Raw genomic sequence first — 24,635 nt, forward strand, 5'->3', positions numbered from 1 at the left:
GGTCACAGCTTGCATTTTCCCAAGTGAGCTTGGGCTGGTGCTGCTACATCATAACAACACAGGCTGCTGGGCTTTCTTGCTTCATTCACAGTAGGCGCTTGTTAGTATTTCATTAACCATTAAGTTCTTAGCAGGGAATGGCCTGCTATTTACCTAAGTTTTGTCTTTTCTTGAAATTCTATCTTGTATAGAAATAATATTGTATTATATCTAAATCTTAAAATCAGTTTTTCTTGTTTAAGAAAGTGGATTAGAATATGTCTTGAAATGTACTAAGTGTACTTACAGCTTTAAGAATAGCTGTTCTCAACCTGTGGATTGCAACCCCTTTGGGGGATCAGATAACCCTTTCACAGGGGTCATAAGACCACTGGAAGACATTTATGTTACAATGTGTAACAGTAGCAAAATTACAGTTATGAAGTAGCAATGAAAATAATTTGATGGTTGAGGATCACCACCACATGAAGAACTGTATTAAAAGATCATAGCATTAGGAAGTTTGAGAACAACCACTGTTTTATAAAGACAGGTATTTGTATATTGTCAAGTTATCTAGATAACTATTAGGTGCTGTGCCTATAGATTTGCTATATTGTTTCTGAGTCTTGCTAGAAACTTGATTTCACTATTTGGATGTTTTTGTTATTTTAATATACAGTGCTCTCATTCTCAGCTAGCTATTGCTGGAAGTCAAATGTAATTATATATATATATTTTTTCCTTCGTTTTTTGATGTTTCGAGACAGGGTTTCTTTGTGTAGTCCTGGCTGTCCCAGGAATTGCTCTGTAGACCAGTCTGGCCTTGAACTAAGATCTGCCTGCCTCTCCTGAGTGCTGGGATTAAAGGCGCACTCCGAAACTGCCTGGCTAAACTGATTTTCTTGTTATCCAGTTAGTCTTCTAAAATACCTAATTTTAAATGCTTTGAATAATTTCTGTGGTTTTGTATGCATATAATTATACCAGTTACAAACGAATATTGTCTCCTAATGTTTTACTGGTTTTTTGTTTTATATTACATTTTCTAAGACCTCCAAGACAATGTTTAACAGTTACAAGCAACTCATTGTTCCTGTTTGTGATGGAAATGACTTCACTGTTGTTTCACAGTTACTGTTTTGTGTAGGTGTTGTATTGGAGTTGAGGGAAAAGTATCATATTTAAGTCATTTCCTTTTATTACTTCGCTGAATGTTTTGTGAGGAATGGTGGCTGAACACTAACAAATGGCATTTAAAATCATGATACAATTGTAGTCAACTTAGACTTTCACAAATTGGATTCAATTTGCTGTTTGTTTCTTTTGCACTTTTAGATGTTTTGTATTTACTTCTGTTTTAAACCTACTCCGCTTCTATTGGTGTTTATAAACTTTTGGATATTGTATTTTGTCCTAAAAAAAAAAACTTTATTGTTAGCTTGATAAAGCCTATAGTCATCTGAGGCTAGACTTACCTAAATCGGGTTGACCTGTGGGCAGGCCTGTGGGAGTGTCTTGATTTACTGATGTAGCAACCCTTTAAATTCAAAGGACAAGAGTAGAAGAGCTGGTTGTCCAGAGGAGAGAGATCAGCAGGTGGAGCAAGACATGAAAGGGTCAGGCCGATAGACACCATCAAATAAAACATGTATGTTTAGAGGAACTTATGGGAGAAATATTAAATACACAAATTATGTTTCCAAAAGGACACAGTGAAACTTGAGAACCTCTCAAAATGGGATATGAATTTTAAAGAGTTATTTATTTGTTATTATGTATGCAGTGTTCTGCCTGCATGTAATGCCTGCGTGCCAGAAGAGGGGGCACCAGATCTCATTATAGATGGTTGTAAGCCATCAAGTGGTTGCTGGGAATTGAACTCAGGACCTTTGGAAGAGCCCCCCAGTGCTAGTAACCTCTGAGCTATCTCTCCATCCCCTGGGATATGAATTCTTAATTTGGATAAAATGCCAAATTTGTGTAAGACACTTGAAGTTGTTACTAAGATTATACTAAAAAATATACCTTGGGGTTTCTATAAAACTAATCAAACTGACAGTGTATCAAAACAGGAGATTCCAGGCTACTAATTTACAAAATTAGAACAAAATAATCTCCCCAAAAGAATACATAGTAGAAGGTGATGTGTGTTATTAGATGTGTGTTCTAGCTTGTTGTGTGATAAAATACTCTGACCAAAAACACCTTGAGGAGAAACAGCATTGAGGGCAGGAACCATGGGGGAACACTGCTTGCTGGCTCACTCCTCTCAGGCTAATGCTTAGCTAGCTTTCTTGTATCACCTAGGACCATCTGCCTAGGAATACTGATGGTATTGATCTCCCGCATCCCTCATCATGGTGTATCACTGAAGAAAACGGCTCCCAGGCTGGTGAGGTAGCTCTGTGGTACAGTCACTGCTCTACAAGCATCAAAACCTGAGTTGAGATCCCCAGTACCCACCTGGACATGGTGCTTTTGTCTGTCGCTCTTGTGGTAGGGTTTGGTAAAGGTGGACCTCAGAGGTTCACTGTCCAGTCACTCTAGCTAAAATGGCAAGTTCAGTGAGACCCTGTCTCAAAATACAGAGGGTAGGTACCATTTGACTTCAGTAACCATTCTGACTGAAAGAATAGAATCTCTAGAGCAGTTTTGATTTGCATTGATTTGCATGGCTAAGAATTTTGAGCACTTTTTAAAAGTATTTACTGGCCTTTTGTATTTCTTTTTGAGAACTCTGTTCAGTTATGTAGCATTTTTTTGGTTGTGTGTCTTGCTGTGTTGTTAGTCTAGATATTAATCTACAGATGTATATAGCTGGCAATGATTCATTCTGTAGATTGCTCAGTTAGCTGTTTTCTTTGCTGTATGTAAACTTTTTTCTTTTTAATGCCGTGAGGTCCCATTAGTCTCTTTGTTGGCCTTATTTCCCAAATGGCTGGCATGCTGTTCAGAAAGTCCTGCCCAAGCCTGTATCTTGAAGTGTTTTTTCTATTTTTTCCCCCCTCAAGCTGTTTCAGAGTTTCAGGTCTTACGTTACATTTGTTCATACTGAAAATAAGCATCAAGTCTTATTCTTCTAAATGTAGACATCCAGTTTACTAAAAGCCATTTGTTAAAGAAGCTGTCCTTTTCCTTCCTTGAGAATTTTTGGCATCTTTGTACAAACAGACAAAACAAAAGACAGGTGGTTGCTCCTACATGAATTTGTATCTAGATTTTCCATCTATTGCATTGATCTCTGTGTTTGGTTTTTGTTGTTGTTATTTGTTTGGTTTTGGTTTTGTTAGCACCTTGCTGCTACATTACTAAAGCTCTGTAATGTAACTTAAACTTAGGTATAGTGATAACATACAGCAGTATTGTATGTCTGTCTTAGTTACCTTACACTTTTTGCTAGGACAAAATGTCTAGCAAAAAGCAACTTAAAGAAGGAGGGTTTGTTTTGGTTCACAGTTCAAGGCTATGCCCCTCCTGGTGGAGAAGCCGTGGCAGCTGGAGCTTGTTGCATTCACAGTTAGGAAATAGAAAGAGATGAATGAATACTCAGTTCTCTTTCCAAGATAGGGTTTCTCTGTGTAGCCTTGGTTTCCTGGACTCTCTTTGTAGACCAGGCTGGCCTCAAGCTCACAGAGATCTGCCTGACTCAGTCTCCCTGAATACTGGGATTACAGGGTGTGTATAATGTTTTAAAAGTATATCTTTATAGTCTTCTGAACTACAATGATATATATATATATATATATGATATGTCGTAAAGGCTTCCTTTTCATCTCTAAGTTTTAAAATTGGTTCCTTTTTCCTTTGGCTAGTTTGGCCAAGGGTTTGTTGCTCTTAATCTTTTCAAAGAGCTAACTTGGTGTCATTAATAATATGTATTATCATTATTTGTTATCATTAATTTCTGCCTTGATCTTGTTTCTTTCCATCTACTGATGTTAGGTTTTTCTTGTTTTTGTTTTTCCAAAGACCTAAGGTTTATTGTGAGGTTATTTCAGATCTCTCAGATTCCTTCTGTTGGCATGTAGAATGTAGTGTTGGCATTTCGTATGTATGGAGTCAGGGGAAAACTTGAGAAAGGCTAGTCTCTCCTTCCACTATGCAGAGCCTGAGGACTGAATTCAAGCCATGAGGTTTGGCTGTGGTGCCACCTCATCCACTGAGCCAATTCTCCATCCTTACTAATATTTTAAATGTATTTATGAGTGACTAATATAGTTTACTGGGAATCTAGGTTTTATTGCTGCTTAATAGTGAGTGTTCTTTGTTGCTACGAACACTGTAATAACATTTCTGTGGCTACCTTCGGAACTTCAGTTTGGGCTTGGTTCTGATTATGTTTTAGAGTGTATAGCAATTTGTCCATATCTGACTGTAATAACCTGCATTTCCTTTCCTTTGTTCTCCAACAGCTACATGGGAATTGGTCTTTCTGCTCAAGGTGTGAACATGAATAGACTACCAGGTACACTTGCAAGTGAATTACAATATTGTTGGAGCCTGACAGTTAGGACTGACATCTCTGCTTAACTTTTTCAAGTAATTGAAAGAACTGAAAGATAATAACTTCTTAAATTTTGATGGCTCATATTATGAATTCTAAGTGGAAGTTAAGTGGCTTCTAATGTATTTAAAATTCATGTTCCTCTGTAGAACTTACATAGCATAAAACCTATGCTTTGTTTTCCTGTTTGTTTTGTCTTTTTTTAACTTTACATACTTGTATCAGCCACTTGAAACATTTTAATGTCACTGTCTCTGTCACATCCTGACTTTTAGCCTGTGTATATGACCTTGTATATGAAAAATGACACAGATGAGCTCAGGAGTGTGTGGACGATGTGGAATGCTCTATGAGGAGGACCAGTTAGCAGAAGGAATTGATTCTGTTTCCTGGTGTTAAAAATCAAAAGCAGCAAAATTTTTATGTAAAATGAAAGCTTACCTATGCAGAACTACAGGAAGCACATTGAGATGGGAACATACCAAGCCTCTACCGCTGCCATCTAGTTGTATTCTTGTATTACTTAATGTACTTTAATTGTGCATTTTTTGCTAAAAGTTTATGAGGGTTTAAGTGGGATCTAAATTGTGTGTGAGATTAGAGATTACATGACTTTTACATATGGATACAGCCTTGAGAAATTTGTGGTGACTGAAAAGTATAGTCTATTTTACATTAAAGTACGTATGTGTTATTCAAATTAAAACAACATTCCTTTGCTATGTTAGCTAAAGAAGCAATGCATGGAAAAACATGTCCTGCATGACTGCTGTGTTTGTGTTTCTAGTAGGAATCCTTTCTCTTCAGTACTTTCTTCTTTTTTAGTGTTCTGGGTGGTGAATTTATTTTCTTTAATGATGCAGACAGCAAAATATGCTGAAAACACTGTATAATATAGTTGTTGAGCATGTAGGTGTACATTTGGAGATTTTTATCTGTATATTATCTGTTGTGTTCTTCTGGCTTAACTTACACTGTTAGTGAATAAATGACTGCTCAGGAGCCTTGTTCTTCATTGTAAATATACTAAACCTGTCTCTCCAGGTTGGGATAAGCATTCATATGGTTACCATGGGGATGATGGACATTCATTTTGTTCTTCTGGAACTGGACAACCCTATGGACCAACTTTTACAACTGGTGATGTCATTGGCTGTTGTGTTAATCTTATCAACAATACCTGCTTTTACACGAAGAATGGACATAGTTTAGGTACTGAGATGTTTGTTGTCTTGAGTACAAAATAGCCAAATGCGATTATTTTACTAATGCATGATGGTTATGTTTATTATGTGATTCTTTTTAATGGATGGATGCTTTTTTTAACCTGTCCATGTGGATGTTAAGGAAGTGGTAAAGTTTTGTATCCTGTGAAGGCTAACTTATATACAGAGGAAATACTAGATGTACTACCCACTACTGAGCCATTCATTCTAGTGATAGAAATGTCAAGTTTGGCTTGGAGGGAAAACTTGTAGTAATTTAAAAAGTCAATTTTAAGAATAGTGTGGGGAAGAGTTAAAAGGAATGGACAGCTCATTATTTCTAGTAAAAGAAGAAGATGGACGTACTTAACGGTTAGACCTGCTAATGGCGCTCGCTGAAGGACGGGGCCTGAGAAAGGTCTGTGGGACAGGGCAGAAGTAAGTAAGTAACGGAAGTAAAAGACTGGTGGGCTAAAGTATGTTAACGATTCAAAGAAACATTGTGAGGCTTTAGCTCAGTGTGCATATGCTCATTAATTAGCATATGTGTAGTTGTTACTGTAGTTTTTCTTTTTCACAAAAGATGTCTGTGTGTACACACAAATGAAATAAAAATACAAGTTTGTGTGAGTGTATGCCGTGTATGCTGGAGTAGACCAGAAGCGGATGTGGGATCTGCTGAAGCTGCAGTTACTGGTGGTGTGAGCTGAGCTACCCAGTGTGGGTGCGGCCAACTGAACTTGGGTCTTGTGGAAGAGCAAGAAGAGTTCTTAACTGCTAAGCCATCTCTCTAGCCCTATTTTCTTTTTAAATTGCAAGAAATACAAAGGGTAGTAAGACTAAGGTTTTTTTGGGTTTTTTTGGTTTTTTTTGTTCTTAATTTCACATTTTTACCATTGGGAAAATTATACCTTCAAGCACATTATTTCTAATGGGCTCAAGTGAATAGAAGTAAAAACTAAATATTCTTAGAGGGCAGAAACTACTTCTGAATTGTATTTTGAAAGTTAGATTTCAAGCAGTCTGCTTAATGGAATTTCTTAAATGGCAAGCATTTGTTACATTGCGTAGAAGACAATTGTAAGTTTCAGTTTGCATTGCAGCAGCTTTCTGTAGTGCCTTAGCACAGTCCAGGTGTAAAGCCTTTGCATTTCTGTCCAGCTTAATATTTCACTTAGTTTTTTCCTTTTAATTCTGAAATTATTTTCTTTTATGTGACTTTAAAGTTGGTACAGGTCTGAAAAAAAAAAGGTCTTACATTCTCATCCATGTATCGTGTTAATGGTGCTATGCAAATTATATGCAAAATAGTTAACTGTTACTAGTTTTGTACCGGCTGCTTAAAATGTTTAAGATCTTAAGGGAAGTCTGTTTTTAGCCTTGACAGCTCAAAAATGCAAAACAAGACATTTTTAGAAAACCACGATTGGCCTTTTTAACACTAATTTTTTAAACTTTTCAGAGAAGAAATTTTATTTTGGGAGATGGGAAGATCACAGGTGATGTGATTTTTTTTTTCTATTAGATTTTCACATACAGTTAAATCAAACCTTTTCATTGAATAAGAAAGCCATTTTAAAAGGTAAGATGCTTAAGAAAAGGATACTTAATGATGGAATTAAGTTCTAATTTTCTGTAAATTTTAAGTGTTTGCTGATATTCATAAACTTAATAAATATTGAGCATATAGGCAGTGTAATAATGGTCAGTCAGAGGCCTTCAGTCAGTCTTGACTGGGTTTGACTCTTGGCTTCTTTGCCATGTAACTTTAAGCAACTTATTGAGCACGTCTAAGTTATTTAAAACAGAATACCTGTAACGTCTGCCACAGGAAGCTCATCAGAGAAAGCCAAAATGGTGCCTGGAAAGGTACAGGTGCTAGGTTCCTCTGTCTGGAGGTCAGGGCTGTAGGCGTGACCCTGATTAGCAGACGTTATCCCTGTGAACAGAGTTTCTGTAGGAGCCACACGGAAGCTGTTTTGGAGCACAGCCGTACCCATTCATTTATAGGTTTTCTGTAGCTGTTTTCCTGGTGCAGTGGCAGAGTTGAGTAGTGGTGACAGAGACCTGAAAAGCAGGAAGTATTAGCTACTTGGCCGCTTGCAGGAAAGGTCTTCATGCTTTTGGTCTGGACTCTAGAAGATAAAATGCTACTCAGCTCCCATCTTTGCCTCTTCCCAAGGGCATGTGTAGAGGGATATTTCTACAGTAAGATTGGTAAAGTTTTAAAAATTGTACATGTACTTACTACAAAGAAAAATGGAGAGATTTTTACTTGGAAAAATAAGAGGCATTGGAGAATATAACTTAGCTAACTTGAAGTTTTTAATTTTTTTTTATCAGACATCATTTGTTGCTTTCTGAAATGTTACCTTCAAGTGTCTTGACAAATCAGGAAATTGAAAAACTGAAGTTTAGATAGTTTTACCAGCTTTATTCCAAGGCACCTCTTTGTGGCCTGAACCCACAGGTTGTGCTTGCTTCTTTGGCACATGTCCAAAAATGTCCAGCTCTCTGGAGCTAATCTGCAATTTTTTGTTAGCATTCTTGATAAAGACCAAAAGCTGTAGTAATTACTGACAAGAGTTTTTGGTAAAACAGTGTAAAGTTAGACATTATAAATCATCTCTTTGAGAAAAATAATTTGGCTCCGTTACAAAAATATTAAAAGTGGTATAGTCATGTTTTGTTTAAATGTTCTTTTATTTTTGTATTATTTAATTTTCTAATGATTTTAGAATACATTTTTATATTTGGCTCCCAATAAATGAAACTAAATATAGTTAGAATATGTTGTATGAATTATAAAAAGAGAACACCTGGCTTTGCTTTCCTTTTGACAGATGAAAACAATTTACTGATTGGTAAAACTCATAAGGACAGAGCTTTACCAACCACAAAGCTTTTTTTTTTTTTAATTTGGTTTTTGGTTTTGTTTTATTTTTTGGTTTTTAGTTTTTCCAAGACAGGGTTTCTCTATATAGCCTTGACTGCCCTGGATTCACTTTGTAGACCAGGCTGGCCTCTGCCTCCTGAATGCTGAGATTATAGGTGTGTGCTATGGAGCTTGGCTACAAAGCATTATTATCACATTAAAAAATATGTCAAAGTTAAATATCTCTTACGTGAAATGCTTAGGACCAGAAACATTGGATTGTAGGATACACACACAAAACCACACACATACAGAGTGAGATATCTCCAGGAGGGAACCCAAGTGGAAACAGGAAATTTATTCAGGTTTCTATATGCCTTACACAATCTGAAAAAAAAAATTATGCCTTATTTTTAGCATGTTTGCATTTTGAATATGACCTATCGTGTGTTTTGCAGTAGAGCTTAACAATAATAGTATCATTGGTTTCAGAGTTTGGATTTTCAGCTTAGTTGTTCAGCCTGCAATATTTATATTCACTGTGTCTTTTAACTTTGTTTTCTAAATAGAGTCAGGCAGCTTATGGATGGGTTGGTTTTCTGTTTGTTGGCACAGTATAGTACTAGATGCTCTTATGCTTTAGATGCTTGTCAGAACCAGAGAGGTGCTGGTGCTGGGCTTGTCTGTATGCTTCCAGTATGTGTAGAGGCAGTTGCATTGACCCCTACTGGAGATGATAATCTTTTAAAATGGGACAGGGAGATGCTATAGAAATGCTTACCTCGTTTGTTTTATTCGTTTTAGCTAAGAATGCAAGTATACTTATGCCATTAGTGTTCCAGTTGTCTTTGGCTCATGCCTATGTTGAGGCATTCAGGAACACTCTCAAGAAGGAATGGATTTCTTTTGTTTTGTTCTGTCTTTGAGATACGGTGTGAATATGTAGCCCAGACTGGCCTCATACAGAGGGCCCTGTACCTCAGTGTTCTGAGTGCTGGGATAACAGGCCTGCATTAACCTCTGTGTCCTGTCAAGAAACTGTTGTGATTTGTTTTAGACATAAGTACAGTACTTACTTTTGTACTCATACACACACACCAGGAAATGTCTGTTCCTTTTACCCAAAGTGGCTTTTATTTATTTTTGCTTTTTGGAGACAGAGTCTCTTGTACCAGAGCTCAATTTGAATTTGCTGTGTTGTGCTAAAGATGACCTTGAACTAATCAGCTTGCCTCTGTCTTCAGAGTGCTGGAATTCAGACATACACTGTAATGCTGAGCTCCAATCTAAACATTTTGGTTCGGTTTGGTTTTTTTAATTTTTTGAGACAAGGTCTCTCTGTGTAGCCTTGGCTGTCCTGGACTCACTTTGTAGACCAGGCTGGCCTCGAACTCACAGAGATCCACCTGCCTCTGCCTCCCGAGTGCTGGGATTACAAGTGTGCACCACTGTGTCCAGCTCTAAAATTTTATAAAACTAAATCTAGACCAGCGTTTAGTGATGATGTGGGTAATAATAGCTTTTGGGTGAAACAATCAAATCTGACACTGTTGCAACCAGTGTTCTCATTCATACAGCCCTGAAGGTTTATTTAAGATCATTTAAAAACTAGAGGTAATGCCAGTATCCCAGAAATAAAGTGTGTGTGAGACCAATACGACTGATGGTCTCTAACAGGACGGCATCCACCCAGATATAGACATTAGTGTCATTGAGAAAATTAGGCGTTTCTTTCACTTTTTCTTCCTTTGCTTTAGTTAGATATTCAGCTTTTTACTATTACCTGCCTTTGAAAAAACAAGCCACTAATACCTTTCTTTTTTCTTTTTAGGTATTGCTTTCACTGACTTACCGGTAAGACAATTTTTTTCTCTCCCCGTGCGCCTCCCCTGCCCCGCCCCCCCGGTTTTTTGAAATAGGGTTTCTCTGTGTAGCCTTGGCTGTCCTGGACTCTCATTGTAGACCAAGCTGGTCTCAAACTCACAGTGACCCACCTGCCTCTGCCTCCCAAGTGCTGGGATTAAGACATAATTTTTTGATGGAAGTTTTTCATTTTTAACTAAATAAGTACAAGAAACTAGAAATAGACATGTAGCACAGTTTCACTCACACCAAGTACGTGTGTTCTGCATGTCTGGATTGAGCCTGCGGCCTCCCGTGTAATGAGCACTCCTCCACACTGAGCTCTGCCCCTGCCCTAAAGCACTCGTTTGTTACTATGTGTTCATTTAAAGTAAGTTTCTTGGTTATGTCTGAGCTTTTCAGTAAGGGTTGTTTTTTGTACAGTTGAAAGAAACTGTTCATTCACCTAAGGCATGTTGGAGACCTGCTGCATCAGGTCCCGTGCTGTTGCCATCATTTGGCAGCCAGTAAAGATTTCTGGGTTTGGGTTTTAAGCTTAATGCCTAAGGTAAAGAAATTAAAGAATAAGCACATGAAAATAGTGAATTGTGATATTTTGAAGGAGTTTGTGTACTTCAGAGAGAAATAAGGCATGCTAGGGGCAAGACGGTTGTAGAAGCTGCCACTTTGCTCAGAGTGGAACTTGAGCTGAGAGTTTTGACAGAGTAAGTCAGTGGACATGTACAGTATTATGTAAAGTATGTATTATCTATCTATGTATGTAGAATGTTTCAGACAGTGGGGAGAAAAATGGTCAGGCAGAGTTCAAGACAGGATTTAGGGGATAAAGAGATGTTTTTCATAAATTAAGAACATATACTGTTCTTCCAGAGAACTAGAGTTCAGTTCTCAGAACCCATAGAGGCAGCTTATAACTCCTGCATGATGAATTATTATTATTATGGCAACAATTTTCTTTAAGCAGCTAGTTCCCCAGTGACTGACGGAGACAGAGAGACTATGGTTTATTATTAAGCTGTAACACTATGCTGGGCAGATTCTGAGTTACTTTAATCCTAAAAACACCTTAAAAACCCACATAAAAGCCAATCTGATGATTCCCAGGGTATCTTCTTCTCCATTAGTCTGTCCTTATAGGCGCATGCTCATTGCCATCTTGCCTCATGGTGACTCATTTCTCTCCTGTTTCCTGTCCTCCATCACTTCCTCTCTTGCTCATCTTCCACTTCTCTCAACCCCAAGCCCTGGCACCTCAAACTCTGCCTCCCTCTCTTCTACCCAGTCACAGGCTTCAGCATCTTTATTTAGCCTGTCAGGGATCGTTGGGGAACATTCCTTATCATCACGAGGTTACAGGAGACACCTCAACATGCATAAGAAAGCCTGTGGCTGGGCAGTAACCAGATCTCAAATCAGCATTTGAAAACACACAAAACTCTAGCTCTGGGGAGTCTGACACCCTCCTCCTCCTCTTCTGCCTTCTGTAATCCTGTGTTCATACACCATACACATAAATACTTTTTTTTTTTTTTAAGAAAAAGGACTTGACTTTAAGATGGTAAGCATAAGGAACAAAAGAATTGACATTGGAGCTGGGATTGTTTATTGATAAGCAGAACAGTTTTCTTTGTTTGCTTATTGTTTTGTGTTTGAGGCTCAAACTCCAGATTCTTGTTCGTGGTAGGTAAAAGCTTTAGCACTGAACGGTTTCTTTATTCTTACGACAGGATCTCTCCATGTTGCTTTCTCTGCCCCTACACTCTTTGATTGCCCAAGCAGTCCTCCTGCCATAACGGGATTTGTTGGAGCATTGTGGGAGAGCAGGGGACGTAATTTAGGTTGAGTTTGTGAACTAGAAGCAAAGAGAGTTACCTGCACTGAATCTGGGCCATCGGCCACTGGATTAGACAGCATGCAAGTGTTGACACAGAAAGGAAGTAGATGAATTTCTAGGACATGGCGAGTTTAGGAGAAAATAAGGAACTATCAAAGAAAAGTTGAGAAACAATCAGTGAGGTAAGGAAGACAATACTGAAAGCCAGGTGAAGATAGGAACCAAGGGGAGGAGTTGTACTACTTATTTTCTGTTGCTAAGATGGTGATAAACCATCACTACCAATGACGGCTTAAGGAAGAATTTGTTTTGGCTTGTGGTTCTAAGGGATAGGTCTTACCATGGCAAAGAAGTTTGGCAGCAGGCATGATGACAGGAGCAGGAGGCTGAGAGATCACATGAAGCAGAGACAGCTTGGAAGGGAAGAGATTAGGAACTCTCAGAGCTTGTCCCCAGTGACCTACTTCATCCTAAACATCTCTATCACCAACCAGGGAGCAAATGTTCCAATGTCCAAGCCTATAGGGGACATTGTTCATTCAGACAACCTCAGGAGTCATCAACTGCACCAGTGCTGTGATGTATCCTGTCATGTGAGAACCCAGACTATTGCATTCAGAAGAATAGTGGTCCATAATGGCAGTGACAAAGAAGTTTTAGCAGAGTGGAGAACATTTGATAGGAAGGAACTTTATAATAGAGAAAGGAAGAGACTATTGATGACTTTGGAGAACCTTGGTTACAATGGGAAGTAGAGACATAGGACACTAACTGGAGGTGAGTAGGGGGGGAAAAAAAACCTTAAGGTAGATTTAGCAGAATATTGTTTTGCTGTTAAATGATTCACTAGAAAACAAGCAAAAAGTTGATACACTGTAGAGTGAAAACTACTATAGTGACTATGTGTCAAGCAAGTGTGTAAATGAAAGGAATTAGTGTTTGAATAGAGCATTTGTGGTGGTGACAGGGTGGCAGAGTAAGCGGGTGTGAATTATTTTGTGTGGAAGGTATGCATCTATGGCAGCAGCAGCATGGACACACTGAGGTCAGAGGAGGAAACATCAGGAATCTTCCTCTAGAGCTCTTCCTGAGCCTGAAGCTCTCAGATTTCCAGCCAGGGAGCTTCTGCAGTCACCTGTCTCTGCCCCCAACCCTGAGGGGCTTGCGTGCTGGGGACTGGGACTCAGTTTTTCCTGCTTTCACAGCAAACTCGCATCATACTCACTGAGCTATCTCCTAGACCCTGCAGGTAAATTCTCCTAGGTAAGATGGTGGCATCCTTAGCTGTTAAAGGATCTTTCCTTTAAAAGACTCCCAGGTTCACCTGTAACTGTTGGAGGGTTTTGTTGCTGTGCTGGAGTGGTTCTCTGTTGGTCACTGCAGTAGTGATCACTCAACAAAGGCATACCTGGTTTTAGGCAATGCATGGTTTTTGTCTGCTTCTTCTAGTGGTTTTCTGTCCCACTTTGATGTGGTGTGGTAGCCTCCCCATTTGTAGTGAGACCAAGGTAGATATGGTGGTGGCTTTTACAGGCTTTCTTTGACATTGTCTCCGGGGGTCTACAGTCTTCTGGGACTTCTGCACACTGCACTTTTCTACTGCAAGGGGGAAAAAAGGAAAAGCCAGTAATTCCTTAGAGGGATTACTTAGAAAATATTTGTATGTCCCTTATACGATTTCCTTAGAGTTATTAGAGCATTGAATCCTAAAGGGGTGTATTTACAAAACCCTTCATTTTCCTTAACTCTATTGTACCATTCACGGGTGAGAGTGTGTTTACACAGCTCTGACAACCTTACATCTTTTTATTGCTTGTTTGAGACAGTGTCCACTCGGTAGCCTCCACTGGGCCGGATGGTGATCTTTTCCCTGCTTCTTGAGGATTTCTCCTAGACCATATATTTTTTAAAAATATTTTTCCCACCTGGTGTGGTGTTGCATGCCTTTAATCCCAGCCCTCGGGAGGCAGAGGCAGGCAGATCACTGAGTTTGAGGCCAGCCTGGTCCACAAAGTGAGTCCAGGACAGTCAAGGCTACACAAAGAAACCCTGTCTAGAGAAAACAAAACAAAACAAAAAATATTTCCCCTCAATTTACATCTGTTTGAGAAATGTTTTTAAGCATACTAATTCAGTTAAAATTAGATACATATTTCTTTTGTTGTCATTAGCTGCTCTCAATTTTTGATTTTATGTGTAACGTATATATGCACACCACATGCATGTTTGGTGCCTGCAGAGGCTGTACCTGTAGTTAGAGACAGTTATGAACTGTCATATGAGTACTTGGAACAGAACCTAGGTCCTCTGCAGAGCAGCAAGTGCTTTAACTGCAGAGGCATCACTCTTGTTCCCTGATCACCTGAAACAATGCTAATTTCTAAGGCTACAAGCTGACTTGAAATCTACTTGCCACAGATTAAGTATTTTCTGTTGTTTTACTATTTTTATTTAGAAGAAATATTCATAATATGAATTTGAATTATGTGCATTAGTTGTTTTTTTTTTTAATTAATCTGTTTACATCCCAATTGTAGCTTCCTCTCTCCCTCCCTCCCTTAGTCCTCAGAAAGGGGAGCCCTCCTCCCCTAACATCTGACCTCGGCCTATCAAGTCTCATCTGTACTACCTGTATCCTCTTGCTTTGTGGCCTGGCAAGGCCACCCCTCCAGGGGGAGGTGATGAACGTGGGGTGGGGCCAGGGTCCATGCCAGAAGAAATAAATCTACTCCCCATATTGTGGGACCCACAAGGAGACTGTGCTGGTCCACACCATGCATAGTTCTTGGTGCGTCAGTCTCTGTATTGCAATGTAGTTATCCTGAATTAACTGGCTAATATCTGCTTATGAGTGAGTATATACCATGAGAATGTAGGGAAAAGGGAACACTCCTCTGTTGCTGGTGGGAGTGCAAACTTGTACAGCTACTTTGAAAGTCAATCTGGCTCTTTCTCAGAAAACTGGGAATAATTATACCTCAAGACACAGCCATACCATTCCTGGGCATATACCTGAAAGATGCTCCACCGTACAAGGACATTTGCTCAACTATGTTCATAGCAGCTTTTTTCATAATAGCCAGAATCTGGAAACAACCTGGATACCCCTCAACCAAAGAATGGATAAAGAATCTGTTTGAGTCCCGTGTCCCCCCCCCCCCCGTCCCCCCCCCTCCGCAAGGACAGGGTTTCTCTTTGTGTAACCCTTCCTGTCCTGGAACTCACTCTGTAGACCAGGCTGGCTTGGAACTCACAGAGATTTGCCTGCCCCTGCCTCCCAAGTGCTGGGATTAAAGGTGTGCGCTACCACTGCCCAGCAGGGATGAAATTTTTTTGTAAAAGGAATTTTCTATTCATCTATATTCTAAATGCATATAACTACATGGTGAACCACCTCCTTAAGCTTGTGGATTTTGTCCTGAAATTACAAATATTTCCATTTTGTTGATGCCTTTATTGTCTTTAGTCCCTTGCATGTTTTTCTTTTAAAAGTAGTAATTCTATGATGGGTTTTAATAAAAAGTTTGCCAGGCTAGAAGTAAAGAGACAGTTCCCTCCTCCCCCTTTTTGTGATGTCATTAACAAGCTCTGAGCTTTTGGATCGGGTCTCAGGTGTCAAGTTTTCTAACTGATGAGCTGAGAAGACTGTATTGAGTGGCCTGCCTTACGTTTAAATTTTTTAATTTGTTCTGATGATTAAGAGTTAAAGGTAGGAATGATGGATCACATCTGTAATAATCTTAGCACTTGGGAAGCTGAGGCAGGAGAATTGTCATGAGGTCAAGGCTACTGTGACACTTGTCATAATAAAATATGCCACATATAACTATAATCTCATCACCAAAAAGAATCACTACTTTGTCTTACTATATATCATAGTAATCAAATAGGACTTTGTGTTTATTTTGACATACTATTTTGTTTATGATTTCTGTTGCTTGTTGAACAGCTATTTTTAAATACACCCTCAATTTGCTGTAAAATCTCTACACACACATTATCTCTGTTTAATCTTTACCTTGTTTTGTAGTGAAAAATACTGTGGTAACTACAATTAAAAGCAAAGAAACAAGGCACAAAGCCAAACACTAAAAGTGGGGAGGATTTGGTGTCACAGGGATAAAGATGGCACTTGCTCTAGTTCTGTCTTCGTTGTGGAGAAACCCTGAACAAGTCGTCATCTGTGTGATGGCAGCGAGAGCCTGTGACTCTCAGGAGTGGACCTAGTGTCTAGTGAGCGCTCCGTACATGATCTTTTTCATGCAACAGTTGATTACTAACAGCAAAAAGAAACAATCTGGCATTGTATATTTGAAGCTGCTTCTTTTTACATTTGGCTTTTTTCTATTCTAATATCTTAGGGTATATTTCAGTTTATATATTTCGGTTTGTCTCATCTTCCTTTGAAATTATATGTTTGAGGTTTTATTTTTGCATTGAGAGTCCCCACAGTGTACTTGCTTCAGCAGCACATGCACTAAAATTGGAACAATACAAGGATGACCCTCAAATTCATGAAATGTTCATATTTTTAGAATCAAAGAAAATTCCTATAGGGATACTGGGTCTTGCTTAAAGCAAGTTTCAACCAGTCTTTGTAAAAGGCAGGCCTTTCAAGTGTTCTGATAATGATTGTAATAAATTGTAGATGGTGCTGTCTATGAACTTGCTGTAATGTGCATTTTTTTTAGATATGTAGCTCATAAAGACTGAGATAATCCTGAGTTGTATGTTAATTTTAAAGCTTTGTAACTGTTATTTAACATTAAGAGCATGAGTTAGATTTTGGTGTATTAAAAATTCAGTGCCACATGGATTATGTATGTATCAGGGTCCCAGGTCCACTCATGGGAGTGTCTTAGTTGTTTGCATTTTCTTGATGATCAGAGAGAAAGAAATAACATTTTTCACCCAACACATAATGTGTTCTGTTTTAGTTGTCCTCCACTAGTATTTGATTGAGATTTTAAAACATTCATGAAGTAAATTTATGGTTCTACTCTTGCATTGCAAAGATAATGCCTTTATTGTACAATCAATAGATAATTAAAGAAATATGTTGTCTTACAGCCAAATTTGTATCCTACTGTTGGGCTTCAGACACCAGGAGAAGTGGTCGATGCCAACTTTGGGCAACATCCTTTTGTGTTTGATATAGAAGACTACATGCGAGAATGGAGAACCAAGATACAGGCCCAGATAGACCGGTTTCCCACTGGGGATCGGGAAGGAGAGTGGCAGACCATGGTCCAGAAGTAAGAGCAAGCAGTTTTGACTGTACAGATTTAAACACCGCGTGGTTATAAGGCAAACTATTCTTTTTTAATTCAAAGATCTGTATCCAGAAGTCTAGTTTAAATTCTAATTGTTTGTGTGTACTACTGATTAGATATTTATCTTAAAAGTAATTAACCAGTTGGAATAAGATAGTGTTGTTTTTGCACAGAGTTGTATTTGTGTGACTTAACTGGGTGGAGGAAATAAAGTGACACTTGATCATTCACTAATTTGTTATCCTTAATAATATGACTCAGTAGGCCGGGTGTGGTGGCGCATGCCTTTAATCCCAGCACTCAGGAGGCAGAAGCAGGCGGATCTCTGAGTTCTAGGACAGCCAAGGCTACACAGCGAAACCCTGTCTCGAAAAAGCAAAAAACAAACAAACAAAAACAAAACAACCGCAGTGACACCTATAGGCTATGTGGCTACGTGTCCAATAATGTTGACCCAAAAAAAAAAAAGCGAGTTTAGAGGTGACCTAGATCTTATATTGTGGCTTCTGTGATTTAAGGACATGACCTAAGCATCTTCCTCAACAGTAGTTCAAACGCATAGGGAGGAAAAGAACAGTTGTTTGATGCTTACTCTCCATGTGGAGAAGTCTGAGAGTACAGCCAGAATGTGCGTACTCCATCCTCCAGGGCAGAGTGGTGTGGGCTGCTCTGTCTGAGTGTTAGCAGAATGACTCTAGTGACTGGAGAGAACCTCTTCTTTACTTTGTACTTACCACTTGGGAGTTTGCAGTTGTTCCTATTCAAGAATCTACCCATAGGCTTCTTCTACCCAGAAGACTTCAAAATTAAATTAAAATTTAAAAACTTGGAGAGGGAAGATAGCACCACCCAGATGGCAAAAGATGGCTTGCTGCCAAGCCTTTTCACCTGAGTTCTATTCCTGGGACCCACATACTAGAAGACAAAAACCAGCTCCTACAAAGTTGTCCTCTGACCTCCACATGTATGCCAGTGTGTGTGCGCGTGCGCACGTGGATGCACACGCTACATAAATAAATAAATAAATAAATAAATGTAATTTTAGAAATTAAAAGGCTTAGTAACTTTTAAACACTACTTCTTATATAAGTTACCATTAGACACTTAGGATAAGATAAAGGGAATGAAGACTAAGAAGCAGTGACTGTGGAGTTAGCCCAAGTGCAGCATAATTACATTGAATTCATTAATAATAATGGAGGATGCTCAGAAGCAGAGAGGAAAGTGTTAAATCTGTTATCAGGAAGAGCTTTTTAGTGGCTTTAGATTTTGCTTTATTTTACAGAATTTTCTAAGGAACAGCAGGAAATTTAAATTTCCTATGACAGTCAACTTTAAAATCTTAGACTATACATCTGCCAAAAGTCTTAAAGGACAGTGCCTGGATATCACTAGTATTAAGTGACAGTTGTTCAAGACTGATGTAGATAGTATATATACAAAATAAATACCATTTAGTTAAAAATCATTCTGATTGCAATCTCTAAGCCAAGAAAATAACCAAGACCTTTAAAGATATCATCAGTGTGCCATAGTCTTGAAAGTGTATTTATAATTGCTTTCGAGTTTCTTTTCTTTTCTTTTCTTTTTTGCTTTCGAGTTTCTTGAGCTTAAAAATTTAAGAAAACCTTTTTGGGTATTGTTAAGTAGTTGGAGATAACAGAATTTTGATTAATATTGTTGGATTACCAGTTTTGCTAACTGTATTTTAACCACTTAGTTAGTGGCTTTTAAAAATAATCTTGTTGTCTTAGATCTGTTATTGTCTCTAAGTCTTACACAATTTATTTCTTGTTGGTAACAATCAAATTAATTGCAAGACTGATTGACTGATTCCTCATTGTTGAATTGTTTCCTTGTGGATTTTATTCTGGGCAATTCTCTCTGGACTCACATCAGTGTCTCTCTTCACACTTTGAATCTCATCTCATTTGATTGATGAGCACAGAAAGTAGTTGTAACACCAGAACACCGAGCATTAATCAGTTATCTTTAAATTGGGCGTTTTACATGGCGCCAACATGTTCCTAGGATATCTAAAATTGAGGAGAGAGAGAAAGTAGGATTGAATAATAGGAAAAAGAGCCCTGCGAGGAAAATGAGCCGGAATGGTAGCACATCCTTAAATCTCAGCACTATGGGAGGCAGAGGCAGGCGCATCTCTGTTGAATTCAAGGCCAGCCTGGTTTACAAAGTGAGTCCAGGACAGCCAAGGCTACACAGAGAAACCCTGTGGGGGGAGGGGAGGAAGGATAATAGGAAAATGAAAAAGGAACCAGGAGCTAATAGGGATCCAAGAATTATATTTTTAAAAGCTGATTTTAATGCCTTTGGCTTTATTTTAAATTATCTTTTGGACTATTCATAACTAGAACAAAATGTTACTTTTAACTTATCTTTAAAGTTGAAAGTAGAAGAGCCTGGCTTTAAGGAATTAGATTGATTCTCTAATCCCAGATGAGATGTTGTTAACAGAGATTGTAGTCTAAAACATGCATGCTCCTCACTAAAAGATGTGTTTCTTCTCTTTGTTTTAAGAATGGTTTCATCGTATTTAGTCCACCACGGGTACTGTGCCACAGCAGAGGCCTTTGCCAGATCTACAGACCAGACTGTTCTAGAAGAATTAGCTTCCATTAAGAATAGACAAAGTAAGGACGTTGTAGTGCATGGCAAATACTTGTTTTTAAGTAATAAGTTTGCTTTAACTTTTAGAAAACTTATTTTTGTAATTAGAAATTTGCCCAATATATTGTTTTAAAATGGACCTTCTGGACTTACTTTCCTTCACTTTTTGAGTTGTTGTTGTGTCTTGGTTTGTGGTTGGGGTGGGAGCCCTTGTGTTTGAGGCCGTGGCTCATGTAGCCCAAGTTGACCTTGAGCCTCGCATCCTCATGCCACACTTACTGACAGTTTTGAAAATGTGTTTTAAAAAGTCACACTAGAGTTTTAGATGTAGAAATAATTTTGTAGAACTTTAAAAAGAAATGCCTTTATCATTTCTGTTTTTCTGTGGGTTGGGCTTAAGGTACTTGATGAAGCTGATGCTCTGGATTTGGTGTCAGCACCCAGTGGGTGGAGGATGGGGCAAGAAAACCTCCTTACGCTTTAAGAAACAAGCACGCGATACAAAGAAAGTGTTGTTGTGTTGTTTGGTACCAATTGTGATGAGATAGTGGAGATAGTATATGAAATAACTTTTATTCCTTGAGAAAAATTTAAATCTCCTAATTTACTGCCTAATTTAGGTGGTGTGTTGTTGGTCATAAGTATGTATTTCTTAGGGCTTTGTGCTGGACAGTGCTGATACTTTTTTTATCAGGGCAGAGCAGCCTGACAACCACTGTAAGTTAGACATTCTGAAGTCAGTGCTGTTAGCCCCTTAGAATAGATCTCACCTGATGACATTTTCTGAGTGGAAAGATGAAAGAGCAAACAGGCAAAACTATGATGAGTGAGAGACTCTTCTATAGATAATATGGCTAGACTAATGGCAGTTGCCGCATGCTACAGCACACAGTATGCTGGTCTTTCTCAGTGCCTTAATACATGCATCCAATAGAGTGTGACTTAAGCAAATCTCTGACCTTTTCAAAGGTCCCAAGTCAGAAGGTCCGGTAAGACATTTTAAGTGTTATTTCTTTAAAACATAGTCTTCTAAATCTTACTGTTTGAAAATAGGATACTGCTCAGTGGATGTTTACCCTGTAATACTTAGATATTTATTAGTGATATTTTAAGTCATCTCTAAAGATACTTGTGTTTTTCTAATTTTTAATATCTGAATTTTTTCCTTGGGTTTTCTAATCTAAACTTCAAAATTTTAGAAAAAGAGTTTAACAATAATTATTTTGGAAGTTCTCACTGTTATTTTCTGGGGCAATTTAAGATTGCCTCTGCTTTTGTAGAGTTAATTTTTGCTTTCTTCTAATAGGAATTCAGAAGTTGGTGTTAGCCGGACGCATGGGAGAAGCCATTGAAACAACACAACAGCTATACCCAAGTTTACTTGAAAGAAATCCTAATCTCCTTTTCACATTAAAGTGAGTTTTAGTAAAATGTTATTTTATGTGTCATATATCTTAAAATAAAAATTATCTTTATGATTCGTAGTTTTGATTTTTGTCTAGCCTTGCTTCAGATATTTACATATCAATTTATAATACAGCACATTTAGATGATATTTTTAGAAACATGTGGAGCTAAGGATATACACCTTAGTGGCAGAGTAGATGCTTAGCATGTGTGAACAAAAGTGGAAAGGTACTTTGTTGGAAGGTCTCTAAGCACATGATACTTTTGTTTGCTTTTGTCTTAAAATGTGAATGTCTTACTTAAAAGGCAGTGATCTGTCTTCTCCTAAGAGGTACCTCGAATAACTCATCTGGATACATTAAAAAGTTATAGTAAAATACACATAAAACTTACTCTTTTACCCATTCTTACAAGTATTCTTAACATACTAAGTACACTTACACTTTTGTGTGGGACTTTTTTATTTTCTTAGACTATCCACTAAACACTAGTACACTTACACTTTTGTGTGGGGCTTTTTTATTTTCTTAGACTATGCACTAAACACTAGCTTCTCCCTTGCTCACTTACCCAGAGCTCTCATACAGTGTTGGGATTTGTGACTGGCTTAGTCACTTTGTGTAAGATCCTTAAGGTTTTGAAGGCTGAAGATCATCTCACATGTGGATGCGCTGCATGCTGTCTGTGCTTCTGCCTGCTGATGGGTGCTGGGGTGCTGCTGGCTCTCTGCTGTTACGATAAGTCTGCTCTGAGCAAAGGTGTATGAGTATCTGCTTAAGTCCTGCTTTCAGTTCTTTGATTATTTATCTGAAAGTAGATTTGCTGTGCTCAACAGTTTGAGGACCCCCTGTACCCTTCTCCTTGGTGCATCCTTAGATTAAGGCTTCTAATCTTTTCATACCATCAACACCTATGTTCTGTTTTTTAGGTTATAGGCATCCTGATTTGACATTAAAAAAAAAAAAGTCTTTGTTGTTGGGGAGGGGGGGATTCCTGAGCCAGGCATGGTGGTACCTGCTGCTGCTGCTGCTGCTGCTGCTGCTGCTGCTGCTGCTGCTGCTGCTGCTGCTGCTGCTGCTTCTTCTTCTTCTTCTTCTTCTTCTTCTTCTTCTTCTTCTTCTTCTTCTTCTTCTGCTTCTTCTTCTTCTTCTTCTTCTTCTTCTTCTTCTTCTTCTTCTTCTGCTTCTTCTTCTTCTTCTTCCTCTCCCTTCTCCCTTCTTCCTCTTTTTTCTTCTTCTTTTAGGACAGGGTTTCTCTGTGTAGCCTTGGCTGTCCTGGACTCACTTTGTAGACCAGGCTGGCTTCAAACTCACAGCAATCCACCTGCCTCCACCTCCCAAGTGCTGGGATTAAAGGCGTGTGCCACCACACCCAACTGGTTTTTGGTTTTTGCAGATAGGTTTTCTCTGTGTAACAGCTCTGGCTGTCCTGGAACTCGCTCTGTAGTCCAGGCTGGCCTCGAACTCATGGAGATCCACCTGCCTCTGCCTCCCAAGTGCTGGGCATGCCTTTAATCCCAGCACTCAGGAGGCAGAGGCAGGTGGATCACTGTGAGTTCAAGGCCAGCCTGGTCTAAAAACTGAATCTAGGACAGCCAAGGCTACACAGAGAAACTCCATCTCAAAAAACCCAAAAAACAAAACAAACAAACAAAGAATTCCTGGGTTGAAGAGATGGCTCAGTGTTTAAGAGCACTGTCTGCTCTTCCAGAGGTCCTGAGTTCAATTCCCAGCAACCACATGGTGGCTCACAACCATCTATAATGAGATCTGCTGCCCTCGTCTGGTGTGCAGGCAGAACATTGTGTATGTAATAAATTAAAAAATGCATCTTTTTTTTTTTAAAAAGGGAATTTCTTTAATCCAGCACTCATAAAACAGGCAGGTGGATCTCTGAGACTTCAAAGCCAATCTAGTCTGCACACAATTTCAAGGATAGACAGGGCTGCAGAGTGAGACTCATATATATAAAAAAAAAGTTGGATGTTACTGAGCATAGGATCTCAAATGTCAGTTGCCTCACAGCAAAAGCCAACTGAGGTCCGTTTTGGCTGAGTGGTTGGTAATGTAGCCTGGCTCGGGAAGGGCTCAGGTAAGTAAGGTTGTTCTTTGTACCTCTCCAGGTACATGTGTGTCTAAAATCTCACATACTCACTTGATTTGATACCAAGTAACATACTGATCTTAATTTTAAAATGAGACCTATTTTAATAATATAGCGATATACAGATGTGATGATTATGCCTAAGTAAACTTTCTTTTTTCTTTCAGAGTACGTCAGTTTATAGAAATGGTGAATGGTACAGATAGTGAAGTGCGGTGTTTGGGAGGCCGAAGTCCAAAATCTCAAGACAGTTACCCCGTCAGTCCTCGGCCTTTTAGTAGCCCAAGCATGAGTCCCAGCCACGGAATGAGCATCCACAGTTTAGCGCCAGGCAAAAGCAGTACTGCACATTTTTCTGGTGAGACATAATCTTTTAAACTTTCACTCTTTATATAATTTTGAGTTAGAATTTTTTTAATCTACACACTTTTGTACCCTTTTTTAGTTATATATGTACAGAAAAGATTCATATGATACTATTACCAAGAAATATTTTATGAAGTAGACTAAAGTATGGATCTGAATGTGATCTGGCTGTGCGGTCCCACTGATTACCAAGGCTAGCTTGGCTTTCTGTCTCTCTTGATTTGTTCCTAAGCTCTTTTTTCCTGTCCCTTTTCAGCTTACATAGTACTCACACTCTGGCTCTTAGTATTCTCTTAATTAAAATTCTCTCTGCTGGCTTTCTTGCCATCACTTCTACAGATCTTTTTTAAATCCTCCTCTCTTTTCCCTTTGTATCTCTTTAATTCTGTTTCCCACATGGACTCTGAGCTCTGTACTCTCAAAGCCATACATACACACTGAGCTGCTTTAGAAAAGAATCTTTTACCCTGTCTACTTTCTGCTTCTCCAGTTTCTTTCTTCTCATCTGCCATCCAACCGCTTGTCAGCCTGCCAGCCTGTATTTAACTTTATAAAGCAGATGAGATAGTTTTACCCCCATCCCGTGACAACAGTC

General features: G+C 38.7%; 1 protein-coding gene across 3 annotated transcripts in view; it reads left to right on the forward strand.

Moving 5' to 3' along the window:
• The window catches only part of RANBP9 (RAN binding protein 9), a 75,407-nt gene that overhangs the window by 34,195 nt on the left and 16,577 nt on the right, over nucleotides 1-24,635 (forward strand). For 2 of the 3 annotated variants that reach the window (XM_084796088.1, XM_084796086.1), the window contains exons 3-10: nucleotides 4,395-4,447; nucleotides 5,531-5,698; nucleotides 7,217-7,273; nucleotides 10,398-10,420; nucleotides 17,334-17,518; nucleotides 20,075-20,187; nucleotides 21,471-21,579; nucleotides 23,842-24,032. In XM_084796088.1, coding sequence (XP_084652214.1) covers nucleotides 4,395-4,447; nucleotides 5,531-5,698; nucleotides 7,217-7,273; nucleotides 10,398-10,420; nucleotides 17,334-17,518; nucleotides 20,075-20,187; nucleotides 21,471-21,579; nucleotides 23,842-24,032 — 899 coding nt within the window. The remainder of the gene's footprint in view (nucleotides 1-4,394; nucleotides 4,448-5,530; nucleotides 5,699-7,216; nucleotides 7,274-10,397; nucleotides 10,421-17,333; nucleotides 17,519-20,074; nucleotides 20,188-21,470; nucleotides 21,580-23,841; nucleotides 24,033-24,635) is intronic. The other variant, XM_084796087.1, reaches the window with a different exon arrangement.

This window comes from Acomys minous (genome assembly GCF_964271855.1).
Source record: "Acomys minous genome assembly, chromosome: 9".
In the NCBI taxonomy this organism is placed as follows: Eukaryota; Metazoa; Chordata; class Mammalia; order Rodentia; family Muridae; genus Acomys; species Acomys minous.